Genomic DNA, 24,774 nt, shown 5'->3' on the forward strand with positions numbered 1-24,774 from the left:
TAACCCTGGACAACAACTCTCACCTGGCCGACAGAGGAGACTCGCAGCGGTGTGCTGCATAGCTCCTGTTTCTCTGGACAACTCTTACACAAGCATTCTCACTTTTCTTTATTCTGCTCCGCACACCTCTTTCCTTTGTTCAGCACATTTCGCAGTTCGTGCTTATTATATATGTATGTCTGTGTATATATAGTATTTATATATGTGAGTATATATATGTATGTATGTAATAGGTGTTTGTGTGTCAATATTGTATAAAATTACTTTCACTGAAAATAATTTTTCTGTACTAATTACAAATTTTTACTTTTGTGTGCGTTGCTACTGATGCTGCTGTGACACTCTAACCTCCCAGTCTGGGATTAATGAAATCTCTCTCTCTACCTGTCTATGTCATTTACAGTTGTGTTCCATCTTAATTTACTCTGAGTCAGTGACATGAATACTCATACTTACTCATCTGAACAAATTTCACAAGAGTTCCCTTTGCTGTGACACCATATTTATCCAAATAGACCTTGTAGAAGCTGAGGTATAGCCCACTCATTCTGGGAATGTCATTTTCGAGCAGAAACCTAAAAAAAAATGGCTGGAGTTCAACAAGAGTTCAGTTCAGACAGAAGAGAAGGAAACAACTTTAATGTGGAGTTCGACAGGAAATGATTCAGAAGACAATAAAACACACTGGAGCTGGGGGCGGAGCTAGTGGTGGAGCTGGGGGCGGAGCCTGTCAGCGGCGAGCCGGTTTGGGCATGATGTAGACTTTGACGGCTTTGCTGAGCGGGATGGTTCCCTCCACTGCAGCCTCTGACGGAGCCAGACCGTCCATGCTGTCGCTCCACCCCAGCCTGGAGGAGGAGGAGGAGGAGGAGCTGTAGGCCAGCAGGAGGCGCACTTCCACCTGAGACGGCTCTGAGAGACAGAAGAAGAGGAGCAGAGCTGAGAGGAGGGTGGAGCCCTCTGAGTCCAGGGTGGAGCGGACGCTGGACGGCGGTCCTCACCTGTCCAGGCCGTGTGGGACAGGTACACCTGTGTGATCAGCCTGTGTCTGGAGGGTCCCGGCTTCCTGAAGTCCCCGGGTTTGGGGTGGACCACGTGACTCTGCCCGTCTGGATACAGGACCTGGACAAGGGGCGGGAATGGACCCGGCGTCAGCCGAAGAAGACGCCGGTCCGCGGGCGGAGCGACCGCACCCACCTGGACCCTGACGGAGCTCTGAGGGTCCCGGACGTGCTCCAGCGTGGCGTCCAGGTCCAGCGCCACCACCAGGCCGGACGTGAAGCGCAGCGGGTTGTCCGACTCTCCGCTGGGCTCCAGGATGGAGGCCCGGGCTCTGTGGACCTGGAGGCAGCGGGGGGCGGAGCTGAGGGGGCGGAGCCGACGGAGCGGGTGACGGAGCGGCCGACGGAGGAGGACTCCTACCTGCTGAGGCGGCGTGAGCTGCAGGAAGCCGCTCTGCCTCAGAGCGCTCTGGAGCAGCTTCACCACCTCCGCCCCTTTAGCCGCCCACAGCCGGGGCAGCTGCTCCACCAGCCGCTCCACAAAGCAGCCCTGCAGGTGGAGCAGCTCCGCCCCAAACTGCCTGATGGGCGGAGAAGAGAGAGGAGCTCAGGGACGACAGGGACGAGACGGAGGAGCGGAGGTCCAGGAGGACATGGAGGAGGCAGAGGACAGAGGCTGACCTGTGGAAAGTCTCCACGTCCTGCAGGAACGTCTCACAGCTGCTCATGAGGGAGTCGGTCCTGAGGAGACACAGGGAGGACAGCTGCTGTGAGCGTGTGTGTGTGTGTGTGTGTGTGTGTGTGTGTGTGTGTGTGTGTGTGAGCCTCCACCCACCCCTGCCTGCGTCGGGCGCTCAGGATGAGCTGCAGAGCTCTGGCCTGCAGGCGGACGTGATGGACGGACGCCAGCTGTCCTCTGTCCAGGCCGCTGAACAGGAACTCCAGCTGGTAGGAGTCCTGCAGGATCTGAGCACACACACACACACACACACACACACCCCGTCAGCACACACACTCACACACGGGGTGTGAGTGTGTGTGAGAGCGCCGACCTGCTGAGCCGCCGCCGTCGCCGTGGCGTTCTGCTGCAGGCACAGAGGCACGGCCACGTTCCACCGCTTCTCCTGGAGAGCCTGCAGGACAGAGCAGCTCCACCCTCAAACCTCCTCCACCCTCTCTCCTCCACTCTCCTCCACCCTCTCTCCTCCATCCCCCTCTTATCTCCTCCAGTCTCCTCTCTCCTCCACCCTCCTCCTCTCTCCTCCACCCTCCTCCTCTCTCCTCCACCCTCCTCCTCTCTCCTCCACCCTCTCTCCTCCACCCTCCTCCTCTCTCCTCCACCCTCTCTCCTCCACCCTCTCTCCTCTCTTCTCCATCCCCCTCTCCTCCACTCTCCACCTCTCTCCTCCACCCTCCTCTCTCGTCCACCCTCTCTCCTCCACCCTCTCTCCTCTCCTCCACCCCCTCTCCTCTCCTCCACCCTCCTCCTCTCTCCTCCACCCTCTCTCCTCTCTCCTCCACCCTCCTCCTCTCTCCTCCACCCCCTCTCCTCTCCTCCACCCTCTCTCCTCTCCTCCACCCTCTCTCCTCCCTCCTCCACCCTCTCTCCCTCTCTCCTCCACCCTCCTCCTCTCTCCTCCACCCTCTCTCCCTCTCTCCTCCACCCACCTCCATCAGCAGCAGCTGGCAGTGCAGGTAGGTGGAGCAGAAGTCTGCGGCTCCGGCCAGCTCCGCCTGCAGCTCCCCCAGCCGCCGCAGGTCTCTGACACAGAGCAGGGTCAGGGGTCAGGGGTCAGGGTTTTCCCATCATGCACTCTGCCCCGGGGGGGTGGGGGGGTGGGTGGGGGGGGCTCACCGGATGGTGAAGTCCAGCAGGTCCCGGGCCCCCGCCGCCTCCGGGTTCTGGATGGCGCTCGCTCTCTTCAGGCTCTGCTGGAGGAAGAGCCGGGCCGCCTCCACCGGGCCGGGGGCCGGGCCGGACCGGGGCCGGGACCCGGCCTGGACCCGCTTCCTGCCCGGCAGCTGGAAGACAGGAAGTGGACTCGCTTCAGACCTGCTGCCCCCCCAGAGGGTCTGAGGACCGCAGGAAGACCTGCTGCCCCCCAGAGGGTCTGAGGACCGCAGGAAGACCTGCTGCCCCCCAGAGGGTCTGAGGACCGCAGGAAGACCTGCTGCCCCCCCAGAGGGTCTGAGGACCGGTGGTCTGGACCAAACATCCAGTCTCTGGCCTAAAACCTTCTACTGGTTCTGCTTCCTGAGGAAAACCAGCTGCTGACCTCTGATCAGCTGATCAGTTTCAGGAAGCTCCTCCCCCTCTGATCAGCTTCAGGAGGCTCCTCCCCCTCTGATCAGCTGATCAGCTTCAGGAGGCTCCTCCCCCTCTGATCAGCTGATCAGCTTCAGGAGGCTCCTCCCCCTCTGATCAGCTGATCAGCTTCAGGAGGCTCCTCCCCCTCTGATCAGCTGATCAGCCTCAGGAGGCTCCTCCTCCTCCTCGGTTTCATTCTCGGTCTGTCAGAGCGGACCGGTCAGGGACGTGGTCCCCCAGCGTTCTGTGCTGGACTGGACCAGAACCCGTGCGGTCTCTGTCCGCCCTGCTGGCAGGACATGAAGCTGGGTTCTCACCGGTAGCGGCGGCACCAGGTGCGACAGGCTGTCCCTCAGGTAGGCGTAGTGTCTGAAGGTGTGGTCTGAGAACAGAGCCGGCATGGTGGGGCAGGACGTGGCGGCGTTGAAGACCAGCACCAGGACGGCGATGTCTGACAGCGGGTCCAGGAGTCAAGGAGGACAGTCGGAACCAAACGGTGGTCCACGTGGGACCGGGAGGCGGAGCTTCAAACTGAACCCAGGCGAGGAGCGGCAGCCGCCGAGGATACAGGCCGGGTCGTCCATGTCCGGCTCCGGAGTGTCGAAGAACGGATGAGTGCTGAGAAGCTCCGGGGCCAGAGGGAGGACCAGAGTCGGGTGGCGAGAGCCCAGGAACTTGAGACACCTGGAGGACGGAGAGAAGAAGGGATGAGGACAAGGAGGACAGGGAGGACGGCGGGACACGGACCGGAGCCGGGGTCTCACTTCCAGACGGAGTTGCGGTCTCCGGGGTACTTGTTGAGGTTCTTGAGCAGCTCCAGCAGAGCCAGCTGGATGCACTCCTTGGTGGAGACGTTGGTGCAGCACAGCAGCTCGTGGAGCGCTTCCCTGATGTCCCGGGACGAGTCCTGGACACAAGGACACGGCGGCGGCGTCAGGGACTCCCGACCGCCGGGCCCAGAGGGCGGGGCGGGGCGGGGCGGGGCGCCGACCCACCTCCAGCACGGCCAGCACCGTGTCCAGCTGGTCCTCCCTCAGCGTGATGTGGGTGGAGATGTCCCTCAGCACGTGGATGGACTGCAGCCGCACCTCCTCGATCTCGTCGTTGAACATGTCCACCAGGAAGTCCAGACACTTCTCGGCGAAGCCGGGCGAGGACCGGGCCAGCCGGCACAGCGCCTCCACCGCCGCGATCCGGACCTCTGCAGAGACGCAGGCGGCGGGACGCCGTGAGGACGGGACGGGCCTCCGGAGGACGGACGCACGAGCCGGACCGCGTGGCGACGGGTCCGGCCCCCGACCCGGATCCAGAACCCCGTACCGAACATCTCGTCCTCCAGGCCGTGGACGAAGGCCCCGCAGGCTCCGGAGGCGATCAGGTTGACCGTGTTGCTGTCCAGCTTCTCCTTGGGGGCGTCGTCGGCCCACTTCCTGCCCGAGGAGAACTCTCCGGAGGCAAAGAGCTCTTTGGCTCGTTCGTGGGCCGTGCGCTTCCTCTGCAGAGACAGAGGGCAGAAGGTGAGGCGGTCCCGGTCCCGGCCCGAGGACAGAGGACAGAGGACAGAGGACAGAGGACTCACCCTCAGGTCCGACATCAGCTTCTTGTCCAGAGTCTGCTCCAGGAAGTGAGGACTGACCTGCAGCATGGAGCCCTGACACACAGCAAACGTTGACTCAGTAAGAAGTGGAGGGTTCTACTCCCAGATCAACAGACGTCTGCTCAAAGGTAAGGCTAGGCTAACGCCGTAGCAATAGCTCGCTAGCAAGGTTATCAGAGCAAGATGCTGCTAAACAGAAAACTGCACGTCAAAGACATGGTTATATCCAGAAGGTTGCGATGAATACTGACACACATATAAACCCCTCAGACTCCTCTGGGTCTGGGTTTGAACCAGCACACTTTAGAGGATGTTCCCTAGCTAGCTACCTTCACCAGAGCTCCAACCTGTCAGCAACGACCAAAATCAGTCAACGCCCTCCTGGAGCTCAGAGTCCTGATCCACAGCAGCAGGTGTCGTTAGCGTCGAGGCGCCTAGCGAGCGAGCTAAGCTAATGCTAACGCCACAGATAAACATAAGTTAGCAAAACTGGGCGAACAGGAGCGAACGGACCCAGCAGCGGAGAGCAGGAGGCGGTGCTGGCTGCAGGAGAGGTGGAGGTCGCGGCCTCCTCCACCGCCCTGCTTTCAGCCTGATCGTCGTGCAGCTCCCGTCGTTTCTCATTTCAACATTTAGGATCCACCGCTCCACCGCAGACCGCTGCCTCTGCCGCCATCTGGAGGACGCTGCTGTGGCACTGCTCCAAACACACCGACACTCGGAGGGAGGCTTCTCCTGCCGCTTGTGGCTTCAGCAGCAGTCACTCAGGGGGCGGGGCTTCAGCAGCAGTCACTCAGGGGGCGGGGCTTCAGCAGCAGTCACTCAGGGGGCGGGGCTTCAGCAGCAGTCAGCAGCAGTCACTCAGGGGGCGGGGCTTCAGCAGCAGTCACTCAGGGGGCGGGGCTTCAGCAGCAGTCACTCAGGGGGCGGGGCTTCAGCATCAGTCACTCAGGGGGCGGGGGCTTTAGCAGCAGTCACTCAGGGGGCGGGGGCTTTAGCAGCAGTCACTCAGGGGGCGGGGCTTCAGCAGCAGTCACTCAGGGGGCGGGGCTTCAGCAGGAGTCACTCAGGGGGCGGGTGTAATGGAAATTGTTATGGTGCATATGTTAAACATAATTCCATGTCTTTTTTTCTGTCTGCTACAAATGAGCAAGAAGTTATGAAAACTGTTCAAAAGTGTAAAAGTAAGTCATCTGTTGATTGTCACAATATTAGTATGATGATAATAAAACAGGTTATTTTGAATATTGTCAAACCCTTGACCTACATCTTTAACTTGTCATTTCAAACTGGTTGTTTTCCAGAAAAAATGAAAATCGCAAAAGTAATCCCTCTATATAAACAGGGAAATAAACACCACTTTACAAACTATAGACCAATCTCACTGTTGCCACAGTTTTCAAAAATCCTGGAAAAACTTTTCAATTCTCGCTTAGAATCATTTCTTGAAAAACATCAAATAATAAATGAAGGGCAGTATGGTTTCAGATCTAAAAGGACAACATCAATGGCAATAATTGAAGCACTTGAAGAAATCACATCTGCACTCGACCAGAAACTGCATGCAATTGGCATTTTTATCGATTTAAAAAAAGCATTTGACACTATTAATCATACTCTATTACTTAATAAATTATATAAATATGGAATCAGAGGTGTGGCGGGGGACTGGATTAAAAGTTACCTGACTGGAAGAGCACAGTATGTCCAAATGGGACAGTTTGACTCGGATGTGTTTGGAATTGCTTGTGGTGTGCCCCAGGGGTCTGTCTTGGGACCCAAACTGTTCAATATTTACATAAATGATATCTTTAATGTATCTCAGACTCTGAAACTCATCCTTTTTGCCGATGATACAAATATATTCTATTGTAATGACAATTATAATGAATTAATAACTGTAGTAAATAAAGAACTCAAAGCGATAAAGAAATGGATGGATATAAATAAGTTATCCTTAAATATTGAAAAAACCAAGGCAATGATGTTTGGGAATCAACAAAGGAATTCAGAGATGCAACCTTCGGTTGATAATGTACCTATTGAATTTGTTTATGAAACTAAATTTTTGGGTGTTGTAATTGACAACAAGTTGTCATGGAAACCACACATCAAACACATTAAAACTAAAATTTCCAAAAGTCTCTCAATTATAAACAAAGCAAAACCTTACCTGGATGTGAATGCACTTCGCACACTTTACTATTCTTTAATCTTTCCTTACCTGACATACTGTGTCGAAGTGTGGGGAAACACCTACCAGAGCACAATTAATCCTCTTGTTCTGTTACAAAAACGAGCTGTGCGGATCATTCACAAGGTGGGTTTTTTAGAACACACACATAATTTGTTTACGCAGTCAAAGTTGTTTAAATTCAATGATCTCGTAAAATATAACACATCAATCATTCTCTTTAAAGCTTTCAATAAATTATTACCATCCAATCTTCAACGCTTCTTTATAATTCGAGAGCAAACACATGATTTGAGAGGTTATGCTAATTTCACATTACCCAGAATTCGAACTACTCGTAAAAGTTTTTGTGTGTCTGTGTGTGGAGTGAAACTCTGGAACAGTTTGGACTTACAGCACAAGCAATGCCAAAGTATTAATCGATTTAAACTGTATTATAAACACCAGATCTGGTCTAAATATAGGTACAGCATCTTGTAATTCACCTGGTCATTTACAGTTACTGATCATTGTGTTATTCTTCACCATAATGTACGTTCTCCTACTGTCGCTTACATGTCGTCCATTATCCATGTTGGTTTATCGTCTATATTAGTGTTCCATTACCTTCAATTGTATTCTGTCCTTCACCTTGCTCAATTCTGGTATTTGTCCATTCCAGTATCTGTCCATTCTGCTATTAGTCCGTTATCATTCATGCTATTTGTCCATTCTGCCATTCTGTCCGTCATAATAGCTGGTTTTTGTTAATTACCATTGTCGGTATTGTGTAATTGTTATTGTCTACTGTTTACTGTATTTTGTATTAACCATGTGCTCACAGTGTTTCCATTGTTGAGCTTGGGGGTAGGATTAAATAAGTTTTCTTCCTCCTACTCCCCTTTTTCAGGCATTCTGTGTTTATGTTATTATATTGGAATTTTTGTTTTGTTTTGCAGTGTTAATCGCCTGAAATGAATGAAATAAAAAAAAAAAAAAAAAAAAAAAAAAAATTTTATGTATATGATGCATGTGATGGTTATCAACTTTAAGTAGACTCCTTAGCAGACGGCCCCCCTGGACTCCTGACACCAAGCAAACCCAAATAGGGGTTTCTTTCCTGTTTGTCCTGTTGCATTTTGGGCCGATGCGTCTCCCCCTGACCGGGCGTAATCTGTAAGGGTGCTTTCACACCTACTAGTCTGCTAGAGTGGTTTGGTTCGGACATAAATGTCGCAGCTGTCGACCAGTTCGGTTCACATTCACACCACTTGTTTTTGCAGATGAACTATCCACTATGACCCTCCTGCCTCTTGGTGGCGCTGTTCACACAATAGTGTGTTTTGGGTGACGGAAGTGAACCCTGATTGGCCAGCATGTGTGACGTAATGTGCCGCGCGGCTTGCTACGGAAGCCTCCGCCGACCAAAAAGCCTTCTCCACAACAGAGCGGACAGGAGCGAGGCTGGTCAACGTTCACACCAGCAGCGGACCGCGCCGAGACCACCTCCTCGAGGAGGTCTCGGTGCGGTTCTTTGTCCCGGACCAAAACTAACTGGTCTGCTTTCACACCAGCGCATACGAACCGAACCTGCAGGAGTTTGGGTCTCTAGTCCGCTTCAAGCGGACCAAATGCTGTTGGTGTGAAAGCACCCTAAGAGGTATCTGTCATCTCTGATGCATCAACAGCCACAGGGGGTTGAAGTGGGTTGGGTGGTTGGAGTTGTTCCTTTGTCACTTCATGTTAAATATGTGTCCCTTCCTGACTGAAGGCAGCCCCTAACACAAGATAATGACATTAACATGTCTGCCCCTGGCCGCAGGGGTTCAGGGCCGCAGGACAGGGTATGAATATCGGTCTGTGTCTTAGAATTTCAGAACTCACACTGACTGAGCAGCTGTGACTTCTCTCCTGTTGCAACTGGAAGTAAAGGAATCATTAAGGAACTCATCGTTGGTGCATTTATTCATAGAATTTCCACAACACGGGGCTTTAGCAGCAGTCACTCAGGGGGCGGGGCTTTTTCCAAAGACCAGCTCTCTGGTCCCTGATTGGCTGCTGGGCTTCACGGGTCTCACCAGAGTCTTGGCCGCCTGCACCCGGACCATCCAGGAGCCGTCGCTCACCATGTGGCTGATCTTCCCGAAGGCGTCGTCCACCAGGCGGATCTCCTCATTGGACGACGGGATGGGCACGATGCTGCAGCACAACCAATCCCTGATCAGTACCTGATCGACCCCTCTGCAGGACCGGCCGCTCCGGGACCAGTCAGCACGGAGGTCAGGGGTCAGCCGGTCTGGGTGGAGCAGCAGGTGGAGGAGCCTCACCTCTCTGGAAACAGCTGACTGAGCACCCAGACCATCTGAACTGCTGCAGAGCGAACCTGTTCATAGTCATCTGACAGCAGCCGGCAGGCCTGAACACACACACACACACACACACACACACACACACACACACACAGTCCAGATGTGACAGCAGCTGGTGGGCCAGCAGGGAGGCTGATCGGGGATCCTACCTGATCGTAGATGATCTGCTGGATCTTCATTCCTCTTTCATGCAGCTGCAGCTGCAGAGCAAGCAGAGCACGACTTAGAGAGAACGAGCGCCATCAGCCGTCGCCGGCCCCCCCCCGGACCGCCCCGGCCCCCTCCCAGCCCCCAGCAGGACCCACCATGGCCTGGAGGGCGGCGGTCCTCACTCGGGGGTCTTGGTCCCCGAAGTAGTCGCTGATGACGCTCTGAACGTCCTTCACTGCTCCTGGATTCAACAGGCACAACACAGGACAGCCGCTCAGGACCAGCCGGCTCCGCAGCGTCGGGACAGACAGGGTGAAGACGGAGACAGACGGAGACAGACAGATGGAGACAGACAGACGGACACAGACGGAGACAGATGGACAGAGACAGATGGAGACAGACGGACGGAGACAGACAGATGGAGGCAGACAGTCGGACACAGACGGAGACAGATGGACAGAGACGGACGGACACAGACGGACGGAGACGGACGGAGACGGACGGAGACAGACGGACGGATGGAGACAGACGGAGACAGATGGACAGAGACAGATGGAGACAGACGGACGGAGACAGACGGAGGGAGACAGACGGAGACAGACGGACGGAGACAGACGGACGGAGACAGACGGACGGAGACAGACGGAGGGAGACAGACGGGCGAAGACAGACGGAGACAGATGGACGGAGACAGACGGGCGAAGACAGACGGAGACAGATGGACGGAGACAGACGGACGGCGACAGACGGAGACAGACGGAGGGAGACAGACGGAGACAGACGGACGGAGACAGACGGAGACAGACGGAGACAGACGGACGGAGACAGACGGAGACAGACGGACGGCTCTGCTCTCGGCCTGCTTTCACCTCCATGTGGTCTGCTGCCGTCTTCGGCACCATGTGAGTGTGTGTGTGGGTGTGTGTGACGGAGTGCTACACACCCAGCGATGTCCCCGGTCCCTCAGTGTCCTTAGTGGGAGGAGCGTCCACCGTCCCCAGACATCCCAGCAGCTGCAGACACTTCTTCCTCACCCCGAAAGAGGCGTCGGCCAGGTGCTGCAGGGAGAGAGGGGCTGAGGACTCCAGACCACGGGGTGTGTGTGTGTGTGTGTGTGTGTGTGTGTGTGTGTGTGTCTCACCTTGTAAGCCACCTCAGTGAGCCTCAGTCTGACTGTTGGACTCTCAGGAAGCTGAGTCCCGATGAGCAGCAGAGAGTCCAGCAGCTGGGCCAGGACCTGGTGGGACTCTGAACACACAGGCTGTGAGACGCTGTCCGGAGGTCCGGGGGCCCCTGGGGGCCCCTGGGGGCCGCCTCGGGACCGTTCACTTCCTGTATTTCTCAGTAAACTGTGTCAGGCATGAAGCAGCAGACTAGCAGCCGATATCAGATGCAGATCAGACATGAAGCAGCTGCTGCTCCAGATCAGACCCACAGAGACATTCTGGTGACTGTCCACCAGGAGGCGCTGCTCTGGAGCCATGAAGCACTCATCTTGAAGATGAGGCCGGCGCCGCTTTATGCAGCTTCAGTGTGACCAACAAACAGAGACTCGGTCTCAGGAAGCTTTTCAGGAGTTTTAACTTCCGTTCAGAACCGTCAACGTTTTTACAATTTTGCTTCTTTGCAGCTTTCTTGTCAACAAATGTGAAACTTTAGCTGTTTTAACCGTTTTCCCTCTTTTTAAACAGTCGGGCACATTTGTTTCCAACATTATTTAACTTCATTCTTTCAGAAATTCTAGAAATTTCAGGGGGTTTTCAGCTGTTTTGTCATTTCCCCCCTCTGGCCACGGCCCCCCAGCCCCCGGCCCCCCCGGCCCCCAGAAGCCCTGCCGTCACATCAGTGTGCAGGTGTTTCTTACTCTCGGAGCTCAGCGCGTCGATGGCGTCCCCCACGATGCAGTCGGGGCTGAAGCCCGGGGTTTTGGACAGCAGACCCAGCAGGGAGGCGATCTTCAGTCTCACAGAGTGATCCGTCTCCTGAGGGACCAGACAACAGCACTGAGGGTCTCTGATGGACACGTGTCTCCACGGACTCGTTAAAATGCTGGGATTGGGTGGAATCAAGACTATTCTGATGTTCAAAGACAAGACACACTTCCAGGAAACATCAAGACGTGTGTGGGGATCAGGGAGGAGGATACAACCTAAGAGGGAAAGGAAACTTTAAGAACCAGCGTTCTGATGCTGCAGTAGAAGATGTGTGTCACGGTGTGGAGGAGCACTGTGGAACCGTCTCCAGGAGCATCTGGAGCAGCACACTCTTCTACAACACCTCAAATCTTCACAGAAAGCAGATGTTTGGCGAGTCTGCTGATGATGAGCAGCAGGACTCTTTCTAAACAACACTCAGCCTGAATCCCATCAGAGACGCCCAGTGGAGAGGAAGAGTGAAGAGGCTCCTGGACTCTGTTCCCTACATGGAGCCTCATCTGAGCGTCTGGCCGCTTCTGATGTGCACGTGTACATGGGCACATGCACGCCTAATAAGAGCTGTCGTTCTAACTGCTGCGAGGAACTCCACGGTTTAAACCAGTGCAGTGTGATCCTGTCTGCCTGCTGCTGCCATGCAGACCAACACATGCAGGACTCTGCAGGCCTGCTGGACCAGGACTAGCGGCTCTGACCCTCTGAGTTCGGGGCTGGACCGTGGACAGGAGCCTCCTTTACCTTGTAGTAGTGCTCCAGCAGGATTCGGACCACGCCCTCCACGCTCTCCGCCTCCACGGGCTTCCGAGCGAAGTGCAGCAGGTGGAGCAGGGCGTCGGTGGAGCTGGCGGCTTTGCAGAGGTCGAGGTGCAGAGCCGCAGACTTGCTGGGTTTAGACAGACGCAGCTTCTTGGCCGGAGTTTCCTCGTGAGGAATCTGGGAGCAAACAAACAGCCTCGACTGAAAACTCAGCGTCACGACCAGCAGAAGACCCTCCACTGCCCAACACGCTCTTTTCTCTCACTGGGGAAAGGCTCTGCAGTTTTTCTCTCCTGTTCTTATGAATCCAAGTCTGACAGCAGACTCTGTCAGAGCTTATCTTCCAGAACCCAGCTCATCCTCAGGCTGCTATTCAAGCAGAGAACATGAAAAGCCTTGAAACATCTGCTGCGACAGAGTTTCGCCACCTTTACTCAACGTCTTTCGGTTTTTCTTCTCACTCGTCACTTTGTTTATGTGTTCAAGTTTTCTGGCTGCAATGTTTTTATGGAGGGACAAAGACGAACCTGCTCACAATCAATGGGGGCTGATGTACTGTGAGGTTTAGCATGAATTCAGCAGGAATTCACTTCCTCAGCCCTGGACTGCAGCTGGTCTGCTCTTTCCCTGTGAGTCAGGACACACTGGGTGTTTCACTCCAGTCAGAGTGTTGAGGAATCACCAAAGTTTGAGGGTTTTCTCTAACAGGGTGTCTCAATAGTTCACAGGTTGGTTTCTTTGGTGCCTCAGTTACGATTAAAAACAAAGGGAAACTGCAGAAAATGAGGGCATGGATGTAATAAACATATGTTCATGTCGATATAAAGGTGGTCGTTTAAAACTCATATTTTACTACTGAAGCAGTGATGACAGCCAGAATAACCTGTGCAATAAATATAATCAGTACTGAATCATAAACTTAAGGCAGCGCTGTTTCACTTTTCATTAGTTATTCATTGGGTTTATTTAGTTCCTGTTTAAGGCCAGTCATTAATATTTAGACATTATTCAGCTCGTTGTTGTTCTGTTGTTAGCCGTTAGCTTCTCATTTAGCATCAGCTCATTTAACGCGACTGTTTCCGTCTTCAGTCCACAAGACCCGCAGAAGAAAACCTTCCAGAGACTCACTTGAACAACTTTGGAGAATTCTTCGTACACTCGTTTCTTCAAATGTGCTGCCATCTTCACAGAAATTGTTAGCTTAGCTTAGCAACGCGAGTCACGGCGCGGACTGTCCCTGCTCGCTTCCCGTCCGCGTTTCTTCTTCTACGGCTGCTTTTCTCCTTCTTCTTCCTCCTCTTCTTCTTCTTCTTCTGCGGCTTCATTTCCGCTTCTTCCTCCTCCGGCGTTCGAGCACAGAAGTGTGGCGATTGAGAGAAAGCGACTTCTTATTTTACAGTTTTTTTTGCTGTATCTCCCTTGTGAGACTTGTGTTGAGTCTCTTTCCGTTTGTCTGACTGGATTTTTGCGAAGGCTCGTGGTTCGTGTGTGCGGCTGTCGCGCCCTGGTTCGCATGGCGGCAGAGGAAGTCCGTGACTTGCGCAGCCTGACTCCAGTCAAGCCATCCAGCTCTGTCCTCCCGCCAGCTGCTCCGTGGAGGACTGCTGCCTGGCCGTTGGGGAGGTGGTTGGCTGCACCAGTGCGAAGTCCGCCGACTGGATGGATGTGTTTGTGGACTGTACAGAGAAAGTGGACAGGCTCGTGGAACATGGCGTCGTGATTGAAGGAACCTTTACTCCCGTGAGTCGCTGGTGAGAGCAGGTGGAGGGGATGGAGGAGAACACCAGGCTTTTTACCTGTTTTCTGTCCATCTGAGGAGGATGCTGAAGTGCGACTGCTAACGTCCATTCAGTTTGAAAACGAGAAGATGGACATTTATCAATGTTTCTACAACTAGAGGTCCAGAGAGGGTGATTGTTTTCAGATAGCTGATCAGTTCATTAGTTTTATGCTCCTTTTCCACCAAACTGGTTCCCGTGCCGAATCAGAGCCAGTGCACAGCTGTGAACCAGTTTCTGTGCTCCGGCTCTCGAAAACCGGGGCTGTTTGTGCACCAACTCTTTGCTGGACCAGTCAGGCAGCGGCCACGTATCCACGTCAGGCGCTGGGCTGGGGGCAGGCTTAAAACACAGAGTTGCCTCTTTTTTTTTTTTAATCAGTGGTGGTGGAGCAACATTTAATTTAGTTTAATTTAGCCAAGGAATGGATATTGACAATGAGCGGTGGTCTGAGGAGGAGACCCGGGGCCTCCTGGTGCTGTGGTCTGCAGCACAGACCCGATCTGGATCCAACCGGAGGAAGCAGCTCCTGCATGACTCGTATCCTGGAGAGTTTCATTCATAAAGCACCGAGCTGTCAGCCTGCTGTGAGCATGAAGCTAGAAATGATCCAAACTCTGAAACTCTGTGTCGATTCTGTTTTATAGAGTTGTTGGGTCGCAGTTCACCGGAGCGCCGCCGCAGCTCATCAGCCTCGTTAAGCTCACCGGTACTCCTGCAGCTGACCGATACCGTCTTCCAGGACGTCTGGATCACCGTCCTCCCAGACCAGACCCGTCCCGTAAGATTTGTTCACAGTACCAGCTCATGACCGCACAGTACAACATTTGTTGGTTTTCTTATGAATGTAGAGAATATTAAAAGCTGTTCTTCTTTCTGTATTTTCATTCAGCAAAACGAAGCGCGGTTCTGACGGCGGTCCGGTGGAACATTGGGACCTGCAGCACCCAGAGCAGCCAGCAGGAGGAGCTCACATCGCTGTTACTGGGGAACAACATGAACAGACGGGACTGCTTCCCTTTGTATAAACATTTATCTTTGGTGTTTTTTCTGGTGTGGCGTGAATAAAAGCAGCTGTAATAACAGATGCAGGTTTTGTGTCATTTGTGCAGTTAAAAATAAACTATACCTGCACAGTAATCTGATTACATGATCTGTCTACATGCACTACTTACAGAAATTAATTCAGTTTTTGGGAGAAGTTTATGAGAAATGTGGAAATTTAACAGCATCATGACAGCAGGGCGTTTAAGAACAAACACACCGTGGAGATTTCCTCACTTCAGTGTTTTTAATGAAAGGATGGTAACAACAGCCGTGGAGACGGAACAAAGACAATATCCCTCTGTTCTGTAAACAGAACGCAGAACCTTCAGTCACCAGAAAGATTAAAGTCCTCCATCAGATCACAGAAGTACTGAAAAAAGTCCCTCCACACAGAAGTTTAGCACAAACTGCTGCTGCTGACGTGTGTCCAGCGGCAGCGTGACGGAGGAACCAGCCAGCAGGAGATCTGAGCTCAGTCCTGAAGATCATCCAGAAAGAGAAACAGACATCATCATATATTTACTGAATTTCTTTAACCGCCTGGTGACATGATTGCGCTAGCTAGCGTACCCATTAGCAGCTAGGCTAACAGTAACACTTTCACTATTTGTAATAATAATAATAATAATAATACCTTTAATTTATAAAGCACTTTACATACGGATATCTCAAAGTGCAACAAAAAAGAAAACAATAGATGTTAAGAACTATCATGGATCAAAAACAACACAACAAAAGATTAAAATGGAAACAGGAAAGTCTTTAGCCCCTTCTAGTTTAAAGAGTCCAAGGTTTTAGTGCTGTGACGTTCAATGAACGTTTGAACGGCTCTTTTAAGTGAACGACAAGAGCCGGTTCACAGCTGTCTGAGAGCCGCTCCTTTGTGCAAATTGTTGATGCGTCCTTCACGTGTCTCCTGAGTGTCTCCTGAGTGTCTCCTGAGTGTCTCCTGAGTCCAGCTGTCTCCGCTGCCTTCATGTGAACGACCGAGTTTCAGTTTTCCGCAGCTCGCTCCAGTCACCTGAACGCAGCAGCAGCTAACTAGTGGAGGAGTGTCTCGAAAGCGGAGCTGAGCCGGTGTTTTGGAATAAATGGTTTCCCTATTAATTGGTGACTGGGGTTCTTTCTCGTCCCTTGTTGCTGATAGATGTTATAAACCAGACAAAAAGCCGTGTTATGGTGCGTTCACACCGGACGCGTTGCGGGCGTCATGAGCGGCGCTTTTCTATGCAAAGTCTATGGTGGACGAGCGTCGTGGAGCGGCGGGCGGCGGGGCGGCGCATCAGCGTCAGGAGCATCGACTTTCGAGCGTTTCGAGCGTCGACGCCCACGACGCGCGTCCCCGGCGTCAGGAGCATCGTGAGCATCGCTTTTTGAGAGTTGGGAAAACTGAACTTTCGACACGCTGCCGCTTTGCGTCAACCAATCAGAGACGATCCCTCCGGTGCTACGTCACTACGAGTGATCCGCACCAATGCGGGCCGGCCAGTGTTGCTAACTTGACGACTTTCTCGCTAAATCTGGAGACTTTCCAAAGCCTCGTGGCGACTTTTTTTTTTTCTCTGTCAAAAGCAACTAGCGACAAATCCAGTAACCTTTTCCGGTGCTCTGGAGACGTGACAGGAGGTCTCGCTGCTGTCGTCAATGAGCAGCGGTTGCTGCCGTGAGCCCCTCCCCCGTCCCAAAGCGCTCACAAGCGGTCAGTCTCAGCAGCGCCCCCTGCTGCAGTCAGAGCAGAGAGGAGCAGAGCAGCCAATAGCGACTTTTCTTACTGGGGATTTGGCAACACTGGGGCCAGCAGGTTGTCAAACTGGGCACGGGAGAGACGAAAGTAGCCCTGAAAGCGACCCTCATCCTCACGCAGCTCCTGGAGCAAATGGTGAAACTCCCCAAATTCAGAACGCCTGTGAATAATGGGATGAACCCCGAGACGACGCCCACGTGCCCGACGATGACACGGTCTAGCTTTATTTAACAAATAAAGCCAAGCCGCTCTCCTGATGCGATCCGCCATAGCTGGAAACAGAAATCAGCCTCCTGCACGCCGATAAACTGACGCGCTTCAAGAGCGTCGCAAGCGTCGTGAGCTTTGTGACCACCTGGTGTCAGCGTCGTGCTCGAAGCGTCACAAGCGTCAGCTTCGAGGCGTCCCGAGCGTCGACGACGCCTGCGACACGTCCGGTGTGAACACACCATCAGACCTTTTATGAGTCTGATTTCAACATCTGCCACTACTAGCAGCAGCAGCAGGAAGTGCTAAAGGAAGTCAGTCACCAGTTAAAGCTCGGGTAGACGATGTTGTCCAAAAGCACTTTTTGTCATACTGAGTGAAATGCTCCTTCCCCCTGGGAGAAATCAATACATTATGTGGACGGAAAAAGGTGCAGAAAAAATCTGACCACTGTAGCGGCCAAAGGACAGTAAAAACTCCGACCAATCGTAAGGCGCGGACCGCTCTTCAGGAACCAATCAAATCCCTTCACCGTTCTACCAGCCCCCTGCGCGTTCATTTCAATGGCGTGCACTGGCCCTGGTTCAGTGCGCGCGCGCGTTGCCAAGGCGCTCGCCGCGCTCGCGACTCACGTGAAAAATAGAACGAAGCGGAGCGGGCGCGCTGCGCTCCTATGTGCGTTGTGTCAGAAAGGTTAATAATATTGGAGGCGATCACAAACTCCGTGCAAGTGGTGCTCCCGCGCGCGTGCGCGCGGCGCTTCCGCGTCCAGTGCGTTCACTGCCAACGGGAGCTCCTCCAATGGGGTGGGAGCTGGGCGGAGCCTTGGGAGATGCTACATTCGTGCTACATGTTAATTTTCCAAGATTGTCGATCCTAGCTTTAACAAGGACACCAGTTACATTGTAACACCGTATTTATCGCTTTATCAGAGGTTTTAGCACACACACACGCACACACACACACACACACCCACACCCACACACACACACACACACACACACACACACACACACACACACACACAATTCTCAGTTGAAGGACACGTAGCAGCATTTTGAAGCTCTTTTCTGGGGACAATGTGCAAGGTAAGCCACAATGTAATGTGTATCAGGAAAAAATATCTCTTAAATCTGTGTCATTAAACAAATTAAAGCACCAAACAACAACTCATAACTGACAGTCACCGTGTCAGTTGTCAGAAAGTAACGGATTGACTCTACACTAATGAGGCTAATATCTCTAATAGTCATGTGACATTCGTCAGGGAGCCATTCTTTTGAACGGCTCTTTCAAATGAACGGCTCCTCAGGAGCCGGCTCCCTTCAAAGAGCCAGAAATCCCAGCTCTACAAGGTTTGTGGGGCTCTGAGATGTAGCAGAAGATTGTTCCACAGTTTAGGAGCAGCTGCCTGGAAGGCTCGGTCTCCCATTGTCTGGAGTTTAGTTCGTGGGACTGAGAGGGTGTTCATTTCTGTGGACCGAAGGTGTCTGGAAGTGGAGTATGGAGTCAAGAGTTCTGTGAGATAGTCCGGGGCGTGACCGTGAATACGTTGATATGTTAGCAGACAGATTTTGTAGTGGATGCGCTGGTGGACCGGAAGCCAGTGGAGGTCGCGGAGGACAGGTGTGATGTGTTCATGTTTCCGTGTCCTCGTCAGGATCCTGGCAGCAGTGTTCTGAATGTGCTGGAGCTTTTGAAGTCTCTTTGCCATCCTGACGAGGAGAGCATTGCAGTAATCCAGCCAAGAGGAGACAAAGGCATGGAGCAGTTTTTCAGCATCTGAGGGGGAAAGACTGGGGCGGAATTTTGAAAATTTTTTTCAATGAAAGAGTGATATTTTACAGAGGTTTTGAATGTGCTGTTCAAATGACAAATGTGGGTCAAAAATGACTCCCAGATTCCTGACAAAAGAAGAAAGAGGAATGGTGTAACCAGAGAGTGAAATGTTGTCAATTCAGAGGATTTGAGCTGATGGGGGGTTCCAATGAGAATAGCCTCAGTCTTAGATGCATTTAATTGAAGAAAATTTTCTGCCAGCCATGCCTTTGTCTCCTCCAGGCAGGCTGCCAGAGTTGGTGGTGGAACTGGTGTAGGGGAGGGGCCGGTGCGCAGGTAGAGCTGAGTGTCATCGGCATAGCAATGGAAGGAAACCCCATGGTTGCCGATGATGTGGCCTAGGGGGAGCATATAGATGTTTAGCAATAAAACGTCTGATATTTACCTTCTTTCTCAAACGCCGTTGCTGGTGAGATGAGGGTGGGCGTGGCTAACAGCTGGATGATGCTTTGATAGCTCTCCATGAACAACAGTAAGTAAGTAAGTAAGTAAAAGTTTATTTATATAGCACATTTACAAGCGGCATAGCTGTGCCAAAGTGCTTCACACAAGTGCAGAGAATAGAAACAAACAAAAAACGGTGAAAAGGCAAAACTGCACAAACAATTAAAACACATCTCAAACTCGAGCACCAAGGAAAGACCTAGCTGAAGGCCAAGGCAAAGAGGTGGGTCTTCAGCAGTGATTTAAAAATTCCCACAGACTCGGCCGCGCGGATGTGGGGGGGAAGGGAGTTCCACAGCCTCGGGGCAGTAACAGCAAAGGCTCTGTCCCCCCTGGTTTTTAGCCTGGTCCTGGGAATGAAGAGGAGGCGTTGGTCAGCCGACCGTAACGCTCTGGAAGAGTTGAGGGGGCGGAGAAGATCGGTCAGGTAGGGAGGGGCGAGGAGATGAAGAGATTTGAAAACTGTTAAAAGAATTTTGAAATCAATACGGTAGCGGATGGGGAGCCAGTGAAGGGAAGCGAGAACCAGAGTGATGTGAGCGTGTTTTTTGGTGGAGGTGAGGAGTCGGGCGGCAGAGTTTTGGACGAGCTGCAGGCGGTGGAGTTGGGCTTTATCAATACCGGTGTAAAGACTATTGCAATAATCCAGGTGAGAGGTGACAAAGGCGTGAATGGCCTGCTCTAACCCCGCCTGGGGAAGGTATGTTTTAATTTTGGCCAAAGTCCTCAGGTTGGTCTGTTAAAAACAGAAACACTTTCTGAGAGTTCTCCATTGTTGTTGTGGTTTTTATGTGAGCGGCTGCGTCCACAGTGACGTACTGACGTTCTGCAATGACGCAACGACGTGGCTCCGCCTCACTGTTGTGTTGAATGTCCAGCAGGTTGTGGTAAAGTCTTCACTTCACTGGGCTCTTCACGCTGGTTTGTCTATTGTGGTTTCAGGGTAAAAGTTTTCTGACCACAGATGAAAGTTATAGTTTTATTCAATATGTTGGTATTTCCTGCAGCCGAGCAGATGGTTTTTTATCCTGTGACTGGTGGTTCTTCACAGAGAGCTGAAAGCAGCAGGTCCAGAAGCTTTAAAGTTTTCATTTCATCCCACGTGACTGTCAGCAGCAGTAAAAACCTCATTTGTTCCCAACATGATCACACCTCAACGCTGCATTTAACAAGAAAAAAGCCAAACCTTGTGGCTGAGTGACCGTTGTGTCCGTGTTCTCCTGTGTTCTGTGGTGAATAAAACCGGAAACACTCCAGTTCCCCTCTTATTATGTCAGTTCTTCCGTGTCAGTGTTTTTTTCCCAGAAAAGGCCAACGAGAGCAGGAAGTGGATTCAAACTCTTTTTTCATTGAGGAGCCACAAACAGGAATTGTTTCATAATCTTTTAATACAAATTTAAGAAAACAAACCCCATGTTTTTTTCCATTATTAAAAAGTTTACATTAATTTTAATTGTTTTTAAACAAATCTGGACAAAGTTAAAATCTTGACTAAAACATTCATTTTTCTACAAAGGAAATTCATTTATCAAGAGCTCGGATGAATTTCAGACTTCGGCAGGCTTTTAGGTGTAGACCTCGTGTTTGGAGCCACAGCCGGCAGAACTGGTGAGCTCCGGCTCCACCAAGAACCTCATGAGTTCTACAAAGAACACTGCACGAGAACCACTGTCTAAGTCTTCTAGTGGGACGTGTTTCAGTCCGGGCCTGAGGTCTGGGGGTGGAGTTTCAGGTCCAGGCCTGGGCTCTGGGGGTGGAGTTTCAGTGAGTGGAGTTTGCATGTTCCTTCAGGATTGACTTGGCGCCGGGTTCTTCACTTCTGCCCAGCCTGCTGTGGGAAGTGCCGGTCGTACAGGGTGGAGGTGTACTGCATCTCGGGAGTCAGGTGTTTCTGGCACTGCCCGTAGGTGTGGTTGTCCAGCTGCTGGTTGATGTTGAAGCCCAGCTTGATGTCTCCTCCGTTCCACTCCAATTTGATACTGCTTAATTCTTTTGGTATATTTTTGAATCTGCCTCTCAGGCAGGTTTTCGTCAGCTCCGCCTGCAGCTGTCTCAGCTCGGACACCTCCCTCTTCATCTGCTCCGCCCCCACCTCCCTCTCCACCTGGCTCCAGAAGGTGGCGTTGAAGTGCTGGTAGATCTTCCAGTCCAGAGCGTTCCACCTCTGGATGTGCTCCGCGGTGTCTGGCAGAACAGGATAGCCGGGCTGGTCCTTCCGCTCGCTGCGCCTGAAGGTCGCCACGTCCTCCAGAGACCAGCAGAGCTTGTGCCTGAGCAGCACGAGGGACTCGTCAAAGTATTCATGGATGAGGAGAAGGTCGAAGTCTTCCTCCATGTGCTCGATGGCCTTGGCGGCTCGGAGCTCCAGGTCTTGGGGGTCCGCCGCAACGCTGACATTGAGGCCGAAGTCAAACGCCACGGTGGTTAAGAGGTGGTTGGTCTTCGCGCCCGCCGGCGTGTGGCGTCCAAAATAGTCCTCCAGCACCTCGTCCAGTGTGTGGATGTCACTGGAGCTGGACACATACTTGAAGTACAGAAACATGGACTGCGTTGTGGCGATGGGGTGTCTCAGCATGGAGAAGTAGAAGGTGTCTGCAGGCATCACTTTTGCCACCTGCAATGAAAAACACATCATTTTCACTCAGGAATCAAATCTGACAGCTGTGACGAACACCTGGCGATACCTGGAGGCTGTGACGAACACCTGGCAACAGCTGGAGGCTGTCAGGAGTCCGGCTGACGCAAAGGCACTTTTTGATTTGGGTCTTTCAGGCCTCGTTTACTCAACCCTTTCAATTGAAGACGTATCACTTCAGAGAAGTTTTGCGTTATATGGGAACAATTTGATTCCATGGCAACAGCTGTTCTTTGCTGGCTCTCGGAGGAGGCGGACGCTTTTTCTATCGCTCCCTACCTGCTCCTCCCTCCCTCTTCTCTCTGCTGCTGCTCTCTGTCTCGTCTGTTTTACTGGAGGAATCACTTGACTTGGTTTTTCGAACAAACCAAATATCAACCATGGAACTGATCAGCTGGTCTCTCTACGCCACTGATACGAGTTTTTCAACAAAGAGCAGAGGAGCGGGGGATCCTGCCTGTCCGGACGGGACTCGGCATGCTGGGTATGTGATGGACGCCCGGGAGAAGTGGAGGGGGGTCACATGCCTGGCACCCCTGTCCGTCAAGGACATTGTGGATGATTACATTTTCGGATTTATGATGATCGGCCTGCTGCTGATTGGCCGGTGCTGTGACCTGATCCTCTGGAGGATTAAGAAGACCGCCACCACAAAAGACGTCCAAGGGAGGACGGTCTTTTCAAATCAACGGGCAAAAGCTGAGGCTGACCGTTTGTGCGAACTCTTTCGAAAGGTGGACAATTTGGGTTATGGACGATTGAGACGCAAGTCAGATGTCACCAGCACTGAGAGGGTTAAACCGGCTTCTGTCTGAAATGTGGAGAATCCGAGCAAAGGAAGGTCAACGGCTCCTTCCTCCAAAACAAGATAACTTCTAATTACGTCTGGCGTCCCGGTAGACTAAACTTCTCCCTGAAGACTCAAGGACAAGAATGATTGCCTTTTCTATCTTCCCTCTCTCTCTCTCCCAGCTGCAACCCAACTTCACCTCTGGACTGCTTCGTTCAAGGCCGTCCAGCAGCGACCATCCGAGCTGGAGCGCAAAGGGGAGGCGGGCCAAACCACACACTACCTGGACTGATGAACTAAAATGCCACACACACGCCACACACACTCCCTCCCCCACTCTCAACGTCTCCACCACACTTTTCTGCTGACCCCTAGTGGTGATGACGTGTTGCTGATGTTATAGCTGCGACCGCTGATCCGCTAGTCTGATAGCAACTTGTCTCACGTGTTTTGCTGTGTTTGTGCGCAGGTTGGCTTTTTTTGGTCTCTCACTTTTAATCACGACTCCGTTTTGGAACCGTGATCTGGACTGACGTATCTTTTTTTTACCACCACCCCTCCCCCCCTCCCCCAATTTCTGTCTGAGTTTCAGGTGGTGCTGGATGTTCTTTTCACTGGGTTCCGTGTTCCAGATGTTTCCAGCGGTGGAACAGAGAGGAGAGACCCACAGCTGGCCACCCCAAAGAAACCTTTCTCAACTCAACTTCATCCACAAACAGCCATCGTTTCAACAAAGTGCTGAACATAAATGGCTCCGCCACTGCGCTGACCTCTGACCTCTGATCTCTGGGTCAGTCATTTCAAACTGGGAGGTTTGACTGCAGGTTTGCTCATTGAATTAATGCAATGAAACAAAGAGTGTGTTTCACATGTCTACAGGTTAGCCTGGCATGCCAGACTGACTTTATTTATGCGTTACACATATAAAGACCGTCTGGCAAGGGGCAGCATTTCAAACTGGCAATGAGAGGCGGGACTATTGAGCGGAGAGAATCAATCCAAGAAACAAAGAGACAAGGCTATGACGCAACCCCAATGACGTAGGCAGCAAATTCCACCGGACACTAAAGCGCTGCGCTGCGCCGCGCCGGCGTCTTGTTTCTGAAGTCAATGCACACCGGACCGCATTGCAGCGCCACGCCATTTGGAAGCGGCAGAGCAGAAAATAGACTTGAAGCGAATCACCAGCGCCGTGGCGCTGGCGTTCTGGTGATCCATCGTAACACTGGTGCTTCTGGGACGCGGCACGGCGCTTTGGCGTCCGGTGGGATTTGGGAGTTAAAGAAAAGCCTTCTGAGCAGATTCCTGCTGTGGTTTCAGCAACAAATTCAGTTCGTTCAAAACTCCAGACAGAGCCGTGGTAAAACCTCGCTGTGTTGCGGCCGCCATCATGATTGTTTTGGGGGAGGTATGATATGATGCATCGCTAACTCCGCCTCTCGTGGGCTGTGATCGGCCCGTCAGAAGTTTGCTGGGCAGAAGTTAGATTCAAACGACGCGATCCCAGACTGTTTCCCCATGAAGCCCTGAGCATGGAGAGACAGTCTGGAGGACGGGGCTATCTACAGGTAGGAATCCCTGTTTGGAGATGGGGTGGTTCTCTCACCCGACCAGAGAACATGAAGAGAACGCTCTCCTGAGGAACCCACCTCGGACTTGCGGAACCTCATCTCGTTACACAGGATGTGGAACCGCTTGACGCCGTCCCCCTGGACTCCTTCCACAAACGTGGACTGGAAAAGTTCCGGGTAAGAGAACTTGAGCGCCCGGTTCTGCGGCAGGGCGAAGGTCAGGTTCCTCTTCTCGCCGTAGCGGAACAGGATGTTCTGGATTTGGCCGCTGTCGCTCCGCTGACTCTTCAGGAAGACGATGTGCAACTTGGGACTGCAGCTATCAGAGGAATCCTGGAGTTGATCCCAGAACGGGTCTCTGCTCACCACAGGCGCCGAGGACGTGGAGGACATGGAGGACGTGGAGGACGTGGAGGACGAGTCCTGCTCGT

The 24,774-nt window shown here is 52.4% G+C and overlaps 2 protein-coding genes and 1 long non-coding RNA gene across 6 annotated transcripts in view; 1 reads left to right on the plus strand and 2 right to left on the minus strand.

Moving 5' to 3' along the window:
• Positions 1-616: 616 nt before the first annotated feature.
• LOC115400465 (integrator complex subunit 4-like) lies at positions 617-13,783 on the minus strand. 2 transcript variants are annotated; one of them, XM_030108338.1, is made up of 24 exons: positions 13,417-13,781; positions 12,271-12,465; positions 11,463-11,580; positions 10,740-10,846; positions 10,542-10,656; positions 9,754-9,839; positions 9,598-9,648; positions 9,407-9,495; positions 9,158-9,278; positions 4,889-4,960; positions 4,630-4,804; positions 4,305-4,510; positions 4,074-4,216; positions 3,878-3,993; positions 3,627-3,760; positions 2,857-3,023; positions 2,670-2,763; positions 2,054-2,134; positions 1,837-1,967; positions 1,683-1,742; positions 1,423-1,582; positions 1,198-1,341; positions 1,002-1,122; positions 617-912 (listed from the first exon to the last, which is right to left on the minus strand). In XM_030108338.1, the coding sequence occupies exons 1-24, from the start codon at positions 13,468-13,470 to the stop codon at positions 731-733; spliced, it is 2,922 nt and encodes a 973-aa protein (XP_029964198.1). In that variant the 5' UTR covers positions 13,471-13,781; the 3' UTR covers positions 617-730. The 2 variants fall into 2 exon arrangements, with proteins under 2 accessions (XP_029964198.1, XP_029964197.1); XM_030108337.1 differs by having other exon boundaries at positions 1,198-1,582; positions 13,417-13,783.
• On the plus strand, positions 13,423-15,133 carry LOC115400480 (uncharacterized). 2 transcript variants are annotated; one of them, XR_003932803.1, is made up of 3 exons: positions 13,423-14,039; positions 14,714-14,847; positions 14,959-15,133. It is a non-coding gene; the product is annotated as an uncharacterized LOC115400480 (long non-coding RNA). The 2 variants fall into 2 exon arrangements; XR_003932804.1 differs by having other exon boundaries at positions 13,423-14,028.
• Positions 15,134-20,736: 5,603 nt separating this feature from the next.
• Positions 20,737-24,774, minus strand: part of LOC115400473 (galactose-3-O-sulfotransferase 2-like) — a 6,022-nt gene continuing 1,984 nt past the window's right edge. For both annotated transcript variants that reach the window (XM_030108358.1, XM_030108359.1), the window contains exons 3-4: positions 24,422-24,774; positions 20,737-21,961 (exon numbers count right to left, since the gene is read on the minus strand). The exon at positions 24,422-24,774 is cut by the window's right edge and continues 98 nt beyond it. In XM_030108358.1, the coding sequence (XP_029964218.1) occupies positions 21,161-21,961; positions 24,422-24,774 (1,154 nt within the window). In that variant the 3' untranslated portion in view covers positions 20,737-21,160. The remainder of the gene's footprint in view (positions 21,962-24,421) is intronic.

This window comes from Salarias fasciatus, chromosome 14, assembly GCF_902148845.1.
Source record: "Salarias fasciatus chromosome 14, fSalaFa1.1, whole genome shotgun sequence".
Taxonomy (NCBI): domain Eukaryota; kingdom Metazoa; phylum Chordata; class Actinopteri; order Blenniiformes; family Blenniidae; genus Salarias; species Salarias fasciatus.

Excerpts from the sequence above, each read along its gene's own strand:
- LOC115400465 (XM_030108337.1), bottom strand. The coding sequence starts at position 13,470 with ATGGCAGCACATTTGAAGAAACGAGTGTACGAAGAATTCTCCAAAGTT. Across the intron at positions 1,743-1,836 it reads AGCGCCCGACGCAGGCAGGG|GACCGACTCCCTCATGAGCA; the intron begins GTGGGTGGAGGC and ends GTGTCTCCTCAG. Across the intron at positions 913-1,001 it reads GTCCCACACGGCCTGGACAG|AGCCGTCTCAGGTGGAAGTG; the intron begins GTGAGGACCGCC and ends TCTGTCTCTCAG.